Here is a 12,807-nt window from a genome sequence, read left to right as displayed (position 1 = left end):
TCAGGCCTTTGGACTGATTGCTCCACCAGCTCTCCTGTTCTCCAGCTTGCCATCCATAACCATAGGAGCCAATTCCTAAAATAAATCTCCTCTTACACATGCGTAAGTCTCTGTCTCTCTATATGCACATATACATACAAATATATATCCTATTAGTTCTGTTTCTCTGGAGAACACTAACAGCTACTTCACCCCAAATAGAACACACATTCTTCTCAAGTTCACAAGGAACATTCACCAAGATACACCACATTCTGGGCCCTAAACACACCTTAACAAATTTAACAGAACAGAAACCATACAAAGGATGCTCTCAGATCACAATGGAATTAAACTGGGAAATCAGTAACAGAAAGATAGTTAAAAAAATCCCCAAATATTTGGAGATTAAACAAGACACTGCTAAATAACAAGTGAGTCAAGGAGGACGCCTCAAGAGAAATAAAACATATTTGAACTAAATGGAAATGAAAATATAACATCAAAATTTGTCAGATGCAGTAAAAGTAATGTTTGGAAGGAAATTTATAGCATTGAATGTGTATATCAGAAAAAAATGTCTAGAATTAACAATTGAAGTTTTCACTTTAGGAAAGTAGAGAAAGAAGAGCAATTAAGGTGGAAGCAAGCAGAAGAAAAGAAAAATTAGAGCAGACACCAATGGAACTGAAAACAGGAAGTGGAGAAAATTAAAATCAAAGGTTGGCTTTTTGGAAAAATAAAATCAAATCAATAAAGCTCTAGCCTGGTTAAGAAAAAAAACAACATACAAATTACCAATATCATAAATAAAAAAGGGTCATCATTACTAATTCCATGGACATTAAAAGGTTAACACAGGGATACTATGAACAACTCTACCCCACAAATTTGAAAACTTACTGTGTTTCCCTGAAAATAAGAGCTAAGACGGACCATCAGCTCTAATGTGTCTTTTGGAGCAAAAATTAATATAAGACCCGGTTTTATATTATATTATATTATAAAATAATACAATATAAGACCTGGTCTTATACTATAGTAAAATAAGACTGGGTATTACATTATATTATGTTGTATTATATTATATTAGACCTGGTATTTTATATTATATTATACACAGTCTTATACTATAGTAAAATAAAAAGTCTTATATTATTAAAAAAAAATCTTATATTAATATTTTCTGATGGTCTGGCTAGGTCTTATTTTCGGGGATGAGATGGACCAATTCCTTGAAATACACATACTGCCAAAATTCACACAGGAGAAAACAACTTAATAGGCCTACATCTATTAAATAAATTGAATCAATCACCCATTTTTCAACACTCTACATAGAAGCAGAGGGAATACTTTCCAACTCATTCTTTGAGGCCAGCACTACCCTAATACCAAAACCAGACAAGGATAATACAAGAAAGGAAAACTGTATGCAAATATGCAAAAATCCTTAACAAGCATTAGCAAATTGAATCCAATAACGTAAAAAAAGAAAAAGAATTATACACTATAATCAAGTGGGTTTCTTCCCAGTATGCGAGGCTGGTCCAGCACTCCAAAATCAACTAATTTAATCCATCACATCAACAGGCTAAAACTCACATGATCAACATATGGATGCAGAAAAAGTATCTGACAGTCCAACACCCATTTATGATAAAAACTCTCAATAAACTGGGAATACAGGGGGCACTTCCTCAATTTGATAAAGAACATCTATTAAGAAAAAAACCCTATGGCTAACGTCATACTTAATGGTGAGAAACCAAAAGCTTCCCTACTAAGATCAGGAACAAGGCAAGGATGCCCCTCTCACCACTCATTCAACATTGTACTGTAAGGCCTGGTTCATGCACTAAGGCAAGAAAGAAAGTAAAAGGTATACAGATTGGGACCGGGGTAAAAACAAAACACCTGTCTTTTACACCTGAAACTAATATAATACTGTATGTCAACTGTAATTGAAAAGTAAAAACAAACCAAAAAAACCTGTCTTTCTTTGTAGATGACAGGAGTGTCTATGCAGAAAAATGCCAGAGAAACCACACAAAAAATCGTGGAATTAATAAGCAATTATAGCAAGATTGCAGGATACAAGGTTAACATACAAAAGTCAACTGTTTTCCTATATGCCAGTCATAAGCAATTGGAATTTGCAAGTAAAAATACAGTAACATTTACTGTAAATACATAACACTAAAAAAAAGAGAAATATTTGTGTTATGAATCTAACGAAATATGTAAAAGACATATAAAGAAAACTACAAAACTATGAAAAAAAGAAAATATAAGAAATATAAAAAATATAAGAAAATATAAGAAGATCTAAATAAATGGACAAATATTCCACGTTCATAGATGGGAAGACTCAATATTGTCAAGATGTCAATTTTTCTCAACTTGATCTATAAATTCAATACAGTCGCAGTCAGAATCCCAGCAAGCCATTTTATGGCTATTGACAAACTGATTCTAAAGTTTATGTGGAAGCAAAAGATCCAGAATAGCCAACACTAGTACTGATAGAAAAGAACAAAGATGGAGAACTCACAGAACTCACAGTATCCTATTTCAAGACTTACTAAAAAACTACAATAATCAATACAGTGTGGTATTGGAAAAAAATTAAGATATGTGGATCAACAGAACAAGCAGAGTCCAGAAACAGACCCACACTAATGCAGGCAGAGGCTGATTTTTGACAAAGGAGTAAGGGCAAGGCAAGGGCAACAGACCAAGGGCGATACAAGGGCAACAGATACAAAGGCCTATTCAACAAAGGGTGCTGGCCACACTCAAAGAGCAAAACGGAAAGGAAAAAGGAATCTAGACACAAACCTTAGACCTTTCACAAAAATTAACTCAAAACATATAAAAGCCATAAACACAAAGAAACGTAAGAGAAAATCTGTGTGACTTTGGATTTGGCAACGAGTTTTTAGAAACATCAAATGCACAATCCATGTTAAAAAAAATTGGTAAATTGGACTTTGTTAAAAAATGTCTGTTCTACAAAAGACACTGTTAAGAGAATAAAATAGAAAGAGGCTAAAAAGACAAGCCACAGACTGGGAGAAAATATTTGCCAAAAAACCCCACAAGGACCAGCCGGTGGCTCAGGTGGTTGGAGCGCCATGCTCCTAAGCCGAGGTCCGCCAGTTCGATCCCCACATGGGCCAGTGAGCTGCGCCCTCTACAGCTAAGACTGTGAACAACTGCTCTCCCTGGAGCTGGGCTGCCGTGAGCAGCCGGAGGTCAGTGTGAGCTGCCATGGGCTGCCGCGGGCTACAGCGTGCTGCCAGGAGTGGCTGGTGGCCAGCATGAGTGGCAGCAGCCAGTGAGAGCTGCCGCGAGCGGCTAAATGACAACTGGCAACCGACTGCCTCAGCCAGGGGAGTGCAAGGCTCATCATATCAGCACGGGCCAGGGAGCTGCATCCTACACAACTAGACTGAGAAACAACGGGTTGAGCCAGAGTGGGGTGGAGAGGGGAGGCGGAAGAAGGGGAGGGGAAAAAAAAACCCAGGGGCCAGCCCCGTGGCTCAGGCGGTTGGAGCTCCGTACTCCATCGCTGAAAGCTGCCAGTTCGATTCCCACAGGGGCCAGTGGGCTCTCAACCACAAGGCTGCTGGTTCGATTCCTCGACTCCTGCAAGGGATGGTGGGTTCCGCTCCCTGCAACTAAGATTGAACATGGCACCTTGAGCTGAGCTCCCGGATGGCTCAGTCGGTTGGAGTGCGTCCTCTCACCCACAAGGTTGCCAGTTCGACTCCCACAAAGGATGGTGGGCTGTGTCCCCTGCAACTAGCAACGGCAACTGGACCTGGAGCTGAGCTGCGCCCTCCACAACTAAGATTGAAAAGACAACAGCTTGACTTGGGAAAAAAGTCCTGGAAGTACACACTGTTCCCCAATAAAGTCCTGTTCCCCTTCTCCAATAAAATCTTAAAAATAAAATTAAAAACAACAAAAAAAAACCCCACAAAAAACAAAAATGCTGTACCTGTCACCCTCCCTGCCTCCTCCTCGGGCCCCGGTTTTGGAAAAATTCATCTTCCTGACCCATGTTTCTATTTCATACATTTGACTTGTAAAATAGAGTGTTATATTATTATCACAGTAATAAGTTAAAACAAAAATGGACTTGTATCCAAAATACATGGAGAATTCCTAAAACTCAATAAGAAAATAAACAACACAATTTAAAAATAGACTAAACATTTTCAAAAAGATGAACAAAATCAACAAACCTTTAGTTAGATGGATTAAGGAAAAAAAGAGAAGACTCAGATTACTGAAAACAGAAATGAGAGTGGGGACGTTACTACCAATTCTATGGAAATAAAAAGGATTGTGAGAGCACTGTGAACAACTGTGCGCCAACAAATTGGGAAACCTAGAGGAAACGGACAAACTCCTAGAAACACAAAACCTACCAAGACGAAATCATGAAGAAATAGAAATTCTGAATAGACCTATACTGAGTACGGAGATTGAATCGGTAATCAACAATCTCCCAACAAAGAAAAGGCCTGGGCCTGATGGCTTCACTGGTGAATTCCATCCAACCATTAGAGAACCAATTCCAATCCTTCTCAAATGTTTCCAAACAATGGACTAGGAGGGAACAGTTCCCAACTCCTTCGTTGAGGCCAGCATACCAAAGCCAGACAAGGAAGAAAAACTACAGACCAACAGACCAATGTCGTTACAAACACTGATGCAAAAATACTTAACAAAATACTAGCAAACTGAATTCAGCCGTGTATTAAAAGTAGCACACACCATGACCAAGTGGGATTTATTCTCAGAATGCAAAGAATTCATCCAACATATAAATATGAATCACTATAGTCTGCCACATCAAGCAAATGAAAGGAAAAACCACATGGTCATCTAAACTGATACAGAAAATGCATCTGACAAAATTCAATCCCTTCCTGATAAAAAACGCTCAACAAAAGAGGAATAGAAGAAAACAACCTCAACATAATAAAAGCCACATATGAAAACTCCACAGCAAACCTCATACTCAGTGCTGAAGAGGGAAAGCTTTCCCTGAGATTAGGAAGAAGGCGAGCCCACTGTCAGCACTTTCTTTCACACAGCACTGAAGCCCCAGCCAGAGCAATCCGACAGGAGAAAGGCATCCGAATTAGAAAGAAGTAAAACAACCTGTTAGCAGATATGATCTCGTGTAGAAAATACTAGAGACTCCACACACACACACACAAAAGCTGTTAGATCTAATAAATGAATTCAGCAAAAGCAGGACACAAAGTCAACACACAAAAATCAGCTGAATTACTGTACATTTACAATGTACAACCTGAAAAAGAAATTACAGAAACAATTCCATTCACAATAGCATCAAAAAGCATAAATTACTTAGGAATTAACTTAACCAAGGAAGTGAAAGACTTGTACAATGAAAACTATAAAACATTTCAGAAAGAAATTAAAGAAGACATAGAAAAGAGCCCAGAAATGCGCCCTCACACATATGGTCACATGATTTCTGACAATGGTGACAAGACCATTCAACGGATCAAGGACAGTCTTTTCAACTAACGGTGTTGGGAAAACTGGATATCCACACGCAAAAGAATTAAGCTGGACCCTTACCTAACAGCATATACAAAACAATAACTCAAAATGGATCAGAAACTTGAATGGAAGAGCTAAAACTATAGAACACTTAGAAGAAAGCAAAGGACAAAAGTTTTATGACACTGGATTTGGCAATGATTTCTTGGAGATGACACCAAAGGCACGGGTAACAAAAGAAAAAATAGACAATTTGGGGGCTTCATGAAAAATGTTTTTTTAAAATTTACATCAAAAGGCTCTATCCTCAGAGTAAAAAAGCAACCCACAGAATGGGCGAAAATATTTGCAAATCATATTTCTGATAAGAGACCGATAATCCAAAATATATAGAGAACTCCTAAAACGAAACAACAAAAAACAACCTGATTCAAAAATGGGCAAAGGACTTCAATAGACATTTCTCCAAAGAAGATACAGGAATGGTCAACAAGCCCATGAAAAGATGTTCAGTATCACTGATCATCAGGGAAATGCAAATCAAACCACAATGAGATGCCACCTCACCCGTCAGGACGGTTACTACCAAAACCCCAGAAAACAGCAAGTGCTGACAGGATGCAGAGGAACCCCGGGCGCTGAGGGCAGGAAGGTGAAAAGGTGCAGCCGCTGTGGGAAACAGTGTGAAGGTGCCTCAAAGATTAAACAGACTGACCATGTGACCCAGCGACCCCACCTCTGGGTGTGATCGAAAGAATAAAGCAGGGTGTTGAAGAGACATCTGCACATCCACGTTTGCAGCAGCATCATTCATAACAACTAAAACGGAGAAGCAAGCAGCCCAAGTGTCCAAGGACGAAACGTGGTCCATCCACACAAGGGAGTATTACTCAGCCTTAGAAAGGAAGGAAATTCTGACACCTGCTGCGACACGGACGGACCTTGAGGACATCATGCTCAGTGAAATAAGCCAGGCACAAAAAGACAAATACTATACGATTCCACGTATCTGAGGCACTTAAAGTAGTCAAATCACAGAGACGGGTATTACAATGGGGGGTGCCAGGGGCTCATGGGAGGGCAGTAGGGTGAGTTATTGTTTAATAAGAACAGAGTTTCGGATTTATGAGAGTTACAGGGATGATGGTGGTGATGTCTGCACAACAATGTGAATGTGGTATTAAAAACCACTGAAGTATACACTTAAAAATGGTTTAGACGGTAAATTTTTGGTTATATGTATTGTAACTCAACATAAAAAAAGGGAGGAGAATGAAATGAGCTATAAAGCCACAAAAAGATACAGAGGAACCTTAAATACATGTTGCTAAATGAAAGACAGTCCAAAAAAGCTACATACTCCAGTATCCATCTATTTCAATTAGGTGACATTCAAAAAAGGGCAAAACTATAGAAACAGTAAAAGGATGAGTGGTTGCCAGGGACAGGAAGGGAAGGGGTGAACGGGCAGAGCACAGGGATTTTTAGGGCAATCCAACTCCTCTGTATGACCCAGGACTATAATGGTGAAGACAAGATTATGCATTTGTCAAAGTGTAAAGACAAGCCAGTGCGCCTTAACCTAGATGCCCAGTTGGTAACGACGTATCAATATTGATTCACAACTTGAAGCGAATGGACCACACTAACACAGGTGGTAAAGCAAGATGTTACTAACAGGAAAGGTGTGGGGGAAGGAATTCTCTGTGCTATCTGCTGAATTTTTCCGGAAATCTAAACTTTCCCAAAAAATCAATGGGAAGCAGAGAATTAAGTAGAAATATAGATGAAACAAGAATATCAAATATTGATAAATGTTGAGGCTGGGGGAGAGGTACATGGGGGCTTATTATAATTTTCTGTGTAATTTGTATATGCTCAAGACTTTCCACCATGAAGTTTCTAAAACACCAGATAAATCCAGAATTATAAGTGTAATGAATAAAACGAGAAATAAACAGGGTTTATTTGAAGCAAGTATTCAATGACTGATGAGAGGAAATGGTAGATTCATATTTGATGGAGAATGTGGCAAGGCAGGGGGAGTGACAAAGAAATCCCAGAAGGGGAAGTATGTTCGCCCTCACTGGCCCACAGACATGACCACACACACCCTGACGGCACTGTCCTCAGGAGTTAGAGTGAACTCAGGGACAGAGCACCACATCCCGTGAGAATGACAATCCACACCAGCTTTCCAGACGTCAAAGGGGACAGAGCTTGGAACCCCAGAACCCAGTGGCCCAGTGCTCCGTTCCAGGCAATCTGTCTAAACATAAAGGGATTGGCTACAGATAACGGACTGAAACCCTACAAAATGATCAGAAGATCCCGACTGGCGAAGGCATTCACAGCAGCCTGGGAACATCAAGCGAGCAGACACTTTGAGGAAGACGTCAGAGAGAGACAACATGGCAGCCGCTCCGGACAGGCCTTGGACACCGGGCCAAGCACCCACTCCTCCCACCACGCTGGCCTAGCCTCCGGCGTGCTTCGCCTCCCCTCCCAGCCAGGGACCAGCCTTACAACCCAGGACACAGCAGAGGCACAGACAGGCCATTTACACCTGGGCAGCATCTGCCCCTTGCTGTCCGCCTCTCCCCAGGCCACGGAGCCCAGCCCAGCCCAGCCCAGCACGCTCCTCTCCTCACCTCTCCCTCCAGGCTGCAGCCGACACCTGCTGGCTGGTCTCCTCCTTACAGATAAAAATGTCCCTTGGAGCCAAGCTCCCTTTGGCCTACTGTCCACTTTTCCAGTTCCACTTCATAACTAAACCTCTCGAAGTGCCTTATCGCTGTGTCCCCCACCCAGCTCCATTCCCACCCCTCCAAAGAGACTACAGTCTGACCCCATGTGGCCAAGTTCAACCATCTTTCCTCCACTCTGATCAGAGCTGTATCCCACCCAGCCAAGAAGCCCTGCCACCTGCAACAGCCTTCCCTGGTGGCCCCATGCTCCCGCTTCGCCATCTCCTTCCCTGGATCCTTTGGGTTGCATGTCTCCTAACACGGCCTGCTCCTGGCTGGGCCCAGCCCCTTCTCCAGCCAGTTTCTCCAGCTAACCTCTCAGTTCCATGGCTTTAAACACCTGTGACCTCACCCCACACTGCAGGCACACACACACCTTTCAGAGGTCCGCTGCTGACCCCTGACGTCAACACCTAAGGAGCATCTCAGACTCAACGCCCAACATTTTACTGTTCTGTGAGTTCCAAAAAATCATTAAGGGCCGGCCCGGTGGCTCAGGCGGTTGGAGCTCCGTGCTCCTAACTCCGAAGGCTGCCGGTTCGATTCCCACATGGGACAGTGGGCTCTCAACGACAAAGTTGCCAGTTCAATTCCTCGACTCCCGCAGGGATGGTGGGCTCCGCCCCCTGCAACTAAGATTGAACATGGCACCTTGAGCTGAGCTGCCGCTGAGCTCCTGGATGGCTCAGTTGGTTGGAGCGCGTCCTCTCAACCACAAGGTTGCCGGTTCAACTCCCGCAAGGGATGGTAGGCTGTGCACCCTGCAACTAGCAACGGCAACTGGACCTGGAGCTGAGCTGCGCCCTCCACAACTAAGACTGAAAGGACGCCAACTTGACTCGGAAAAAGTCATGGAAGTACACACTGTTCCCCAATAAAGTCCTGTTCCCCTTCCCCAATAAAATCTTTAAAAAAAATAAATAAATAAATAAATCATTAAATATTTCCTGGAAGGGGTGAAAATCTGGATACAATAAATAGTGGTGAAAAAAGTAACCAATAAAATGTATATTGACAACTAATTATGGTTGCTTGGAGGGGAAAAGGAGAATATGGAACTAAGATCCCAGAGGGTTTCGCCCTGGGAGTGGAAAGTGAGGAGCTGGGAAGGCAGAGCACAGGTCATCACCGAGCAGCATTTATGGACAGACAGGCGTCAAGGGTTGTTTTTAAAAGCTGAAAGACACCCATAGGATAGGACGAGAAAAAGCCTATTAAATTAAAAATGACGTAAAATGGCAGGCCCAAATTCCAGCTTATCAATAATCACAATTGTAAATGGATTAAATTACTCTATAGATGAAGGCTCTCAGACTGAGTTAAAATACAACTATGAAATAAAGGGATATGAAAGGTTGAAAACAGAAGATAAAGAAATAAGACTGTAAATGGGACCAAAAGGGTTTTCCCCATTGGTAACAATCAGGACACTTACGCCTCTGACAACAGGGTCTTGAAATACAAAGCAAAACTGGGCCAACTGGAAGAAAGGGCACAAGGAAAACAAGACATGAAGTGGATGTAGGAGTTAGGAAACAGACCTGTTGACTAACACAAATAAGCCAGATCCAGCTTCAGCCAGATTCAGAACAATGTAACCAACTCCAAGAGAGGATACATTCTTCTCAAACCACAATGAAGTACCCACAGAAACAGACTGATTTAAGCCACAGTGAAATCTCAAAACATTCTCAAAAGCAGGTCTCTTTAAGTGAACATATTACTGGACCTTAAAGCAGTAAAACTTAAAAATAATTACAAATAAATTAGCCCCCTTCTCCAATCTATCCACTTGAAAAATGGTCAACACCTTTCTAAATAACTTGGGGGAAAGCGGGCAGCAGGGCTGAATCAGAAACCAGAAATGAAGAGCAATTAGAGCAACCTGTGTCTCATCCACGGTGAGGGGCCAAAGGAGACTGGAGACCGAGCCCCAGCTGCAGGTATCGGGAAATACAAATGTCCATGAACGACATGAAAGAGCTAAGCATCTCCCGCCAGGGCCAGAACCACAACAAAAGAAAACTGAAGAAAGTAGAAAGAAGTGAGGCTTAATGAAGCAGAAACAGCACTGCAGACCTGATCAGTGGAGTGAAGAGCAGGTTGTGGGGGGAGGGAAGACCTGCAACAGAGACAAACTTTAAGACTCTGACCAAGAGGAACAGAAAAACGTTACCAAAAAGAAACATCAGGTACGAGAGACTACAAACACAGCCTAAGAAGCGCCGGAGAATACAGTGTGTAATTCCCACCAGTACATCAGGGGTCCTCCCCAGGAAACGCGCAGGATGGGTTTTGTTTCTGGTTGTGCTAATGGCTGCTGTCCTGGGGGGTCCAGGAAGTCCTGAACAGCGGGTCACACAAGACCCTCTTCCCACCTCAAGTGTTCATTACAGCTCCGAAAAGACAAACATTGATCCAGATTAAATGGACAATGAGCAGGAAAAAGTTTTCCATGTATCTGTAACAGGCAAAAGAGCCTATCCTCAATACATAAAGAACATCTAGAAACCAATTTCTACAAGTACTAAACAGTAAAATTGAGGCGACAGCAAAACATAGCTAATAAACATATATATACAAAATATATCCAACCTATTTGTAGAGGCACAAGATAAATATAGAAAAGTGTAGAAAATAGCCTAAAAGACTGCACACCAAATTTTAATAGCAAAAGAAATAAAGTTGGGAGGCGGGTAAGAAGGGAATTTTCGCCACTTCTTAGCCTATGTAATTCTGTAGTGCTTTAATTTTTATGTAAGAAAACGTATTCTACTTGAAGAGATGTTTAAAATCTTAAAGAAATTATGAACATTCAGAATGATTTAACTTCAAGGATATTACAACCCCAATGGAAAGAATCTCCCCATGATTTTAAGTCTCCCATCATTTTTGATCGTTTACTACGTCTACTTTATTTTAGACTTAGATCCTAATCCATTTTGAATTTCCGTTGAGGGAGGTCCACCCCAGAAGCTGGCTTTCCCTGTTCCAGTAGAAAACCAGTGTTGGGCACCGCTGAGCCTCCTGGCTTTCCCAGCCCAGTGACCAACCCCAAGGCTAAAGAGCGCCAACTGCCCTGTGGTGTGGGCTCCTTCCACAAGGCCCAGCTGCGGCCAGAGGCCGGCAGTGCTGAGCCCTCCTAAGGGACAGGCGGGGAACCGAGGCTCGGGTACTGACCGCGGCTGGGGGGCGGCAGGCTCGGGCGGGACGTGCCGGCTTTCTGCAGCTCGTCCAGCTTCTCCTGCAGCTTGCGCACCTGGCTGTCGGAGCGGCTGACCCTCTGGCGCAAGCTCTTCAGCTCGCCGTTCTTTTTCTCCACCTGCTCGCGCAGGCAGCACACCTGGCTCTTGCTCTGCCGAGAGGAGAAGCAGTAGGAGTGCAGCGAGTCGATGAGTCTGCAGGCCCCTGACGCCGACAGGATGACCTCGTTGATGGACATGGGGCTGGCATCACTGTGCTCACTCTGCACGGCCTCCGCGGCTGGCTTTGGGGTGACATCTGTCGGAGGGGCGGAGGGGCTCTGGGAGGGCTTCTGAGGCGTTGCAGTCAGTGAGGAACTCGGGGGGCTCTGGGCCAGGCCCTTCTCGGGACCCAGGCTGGTCCCGCTGCAGCTGGGCTCCACATCTTTCTTCAGCCTCTTCCGGTCGACAGGCTCTCGGGGGACAGATGGCCTCTCTCGAGTGTGCCTGGAGGAGAAACTGTACGAATGAAGTGAGCCAATAAATTTGCAGGCTCCAGACCCTGGGGGTGTAAAGTCATCCTTGGAAATGCCACTCTTATCCACCAGGCCCCCGTCAGGGGAGGTGGCGCTGTCATCGCCAACATCGCGAGTAGGTGCACTTGCTGCTGCCCGGCTGCTTGACACTGTGGTGTCCAGGGCGTCGCCTGGAGGTCCCTGCGGAGACTGCCGCACCCGCTCCTGACGGGCGGCCCGCCTGGATTTGAGGGACTCTGGCTTTGCCATCGGGTTCTCACTGGAGGATGACGAACCTGCAGTGCCTTTCCCGTCTGCTTCACTTGCACGTCCCCTTAGGCCCCCAGAGGCCTTTCTGCTGTCCTTTCTCCTGGTGCGGCCATGGCCTGCAGCCCCCCTTTTCTTCTCAGTCAGGTGGAAGATAGAGGGCACGGCCGTGGGCTTGAGCAGGCGGTGCTGATCCTCCAGCCGTTTGGAGAAGCTGTCTTTGGTGAAATGTTCACTACAGAGGAAAGAATACTTTGTGGGGGTCCAGTTATCCCTCTGAACAGCCTTTAACCACTGGATCAGACGTTTCGAGTCCTTTAGAGGGAACCTGCAGGAAAAATGACAAAGCAATTAGAAAAAAATAATTACACATCTCCACCTAAAATGATCAACTATTAAAGAAAAACAAGAGTTTTGCAAACACCCAAACCTATATTGACTTTGCCCACTTAAAAATGGAGTCAGGATTTAAGAAACACCTTTTGCTTGCAAGTTACTACCGGAAGAGAAAGATAGACATTGTTTACCCTTAAAGAGCGTACAGTCCTGGGGCCGACAGGAGCGAAG

General features: G+C 43.7%; 1 protein-coding gene across 1 annotated transcript in view; it reads right to left on the bottom strand.

The window, feature by feature from the left end:
• Positions 1-12,807, bottom strand: part of THAP4 (THAP domain containing 4) — a 48,697-nt gene that overhangs the window by 33,565 nt on the left and 2,325 nt on the right. Inside the window, exon 2 of the mRNA XM_033112835.1 lies at positions 11,457-12,568. Within this exon, the coding sequence (XP_032968726.1) occupies positions 11,457-12,568 (1,112 nt within the window). The remainder of the gene's footprint in view (positions 1-11,456; positions 12,569-12,807) is intronic.

This window comes from Rhinolophus ferrumequinum, chromosome 8 (genome assembly GCF_004115265.2).
Source record: "Rhinolophus ferrumequinum isolate MPI-CBG mRhiFer1 chromosome 8, mRhiFer1_v1.p, whole genome shotgun sequence".
NCBI lineage: Eukaryota > Metazoa > Chordata > Mammalia > Chiroptera > Rhinolophidae > Rhinolophus > Rhinolophus ferrumequinum.
Note: the sequence above shows the minus strand (reverse complement) of the source record. Positions and strands in the feature narration are given on the sequence as shown.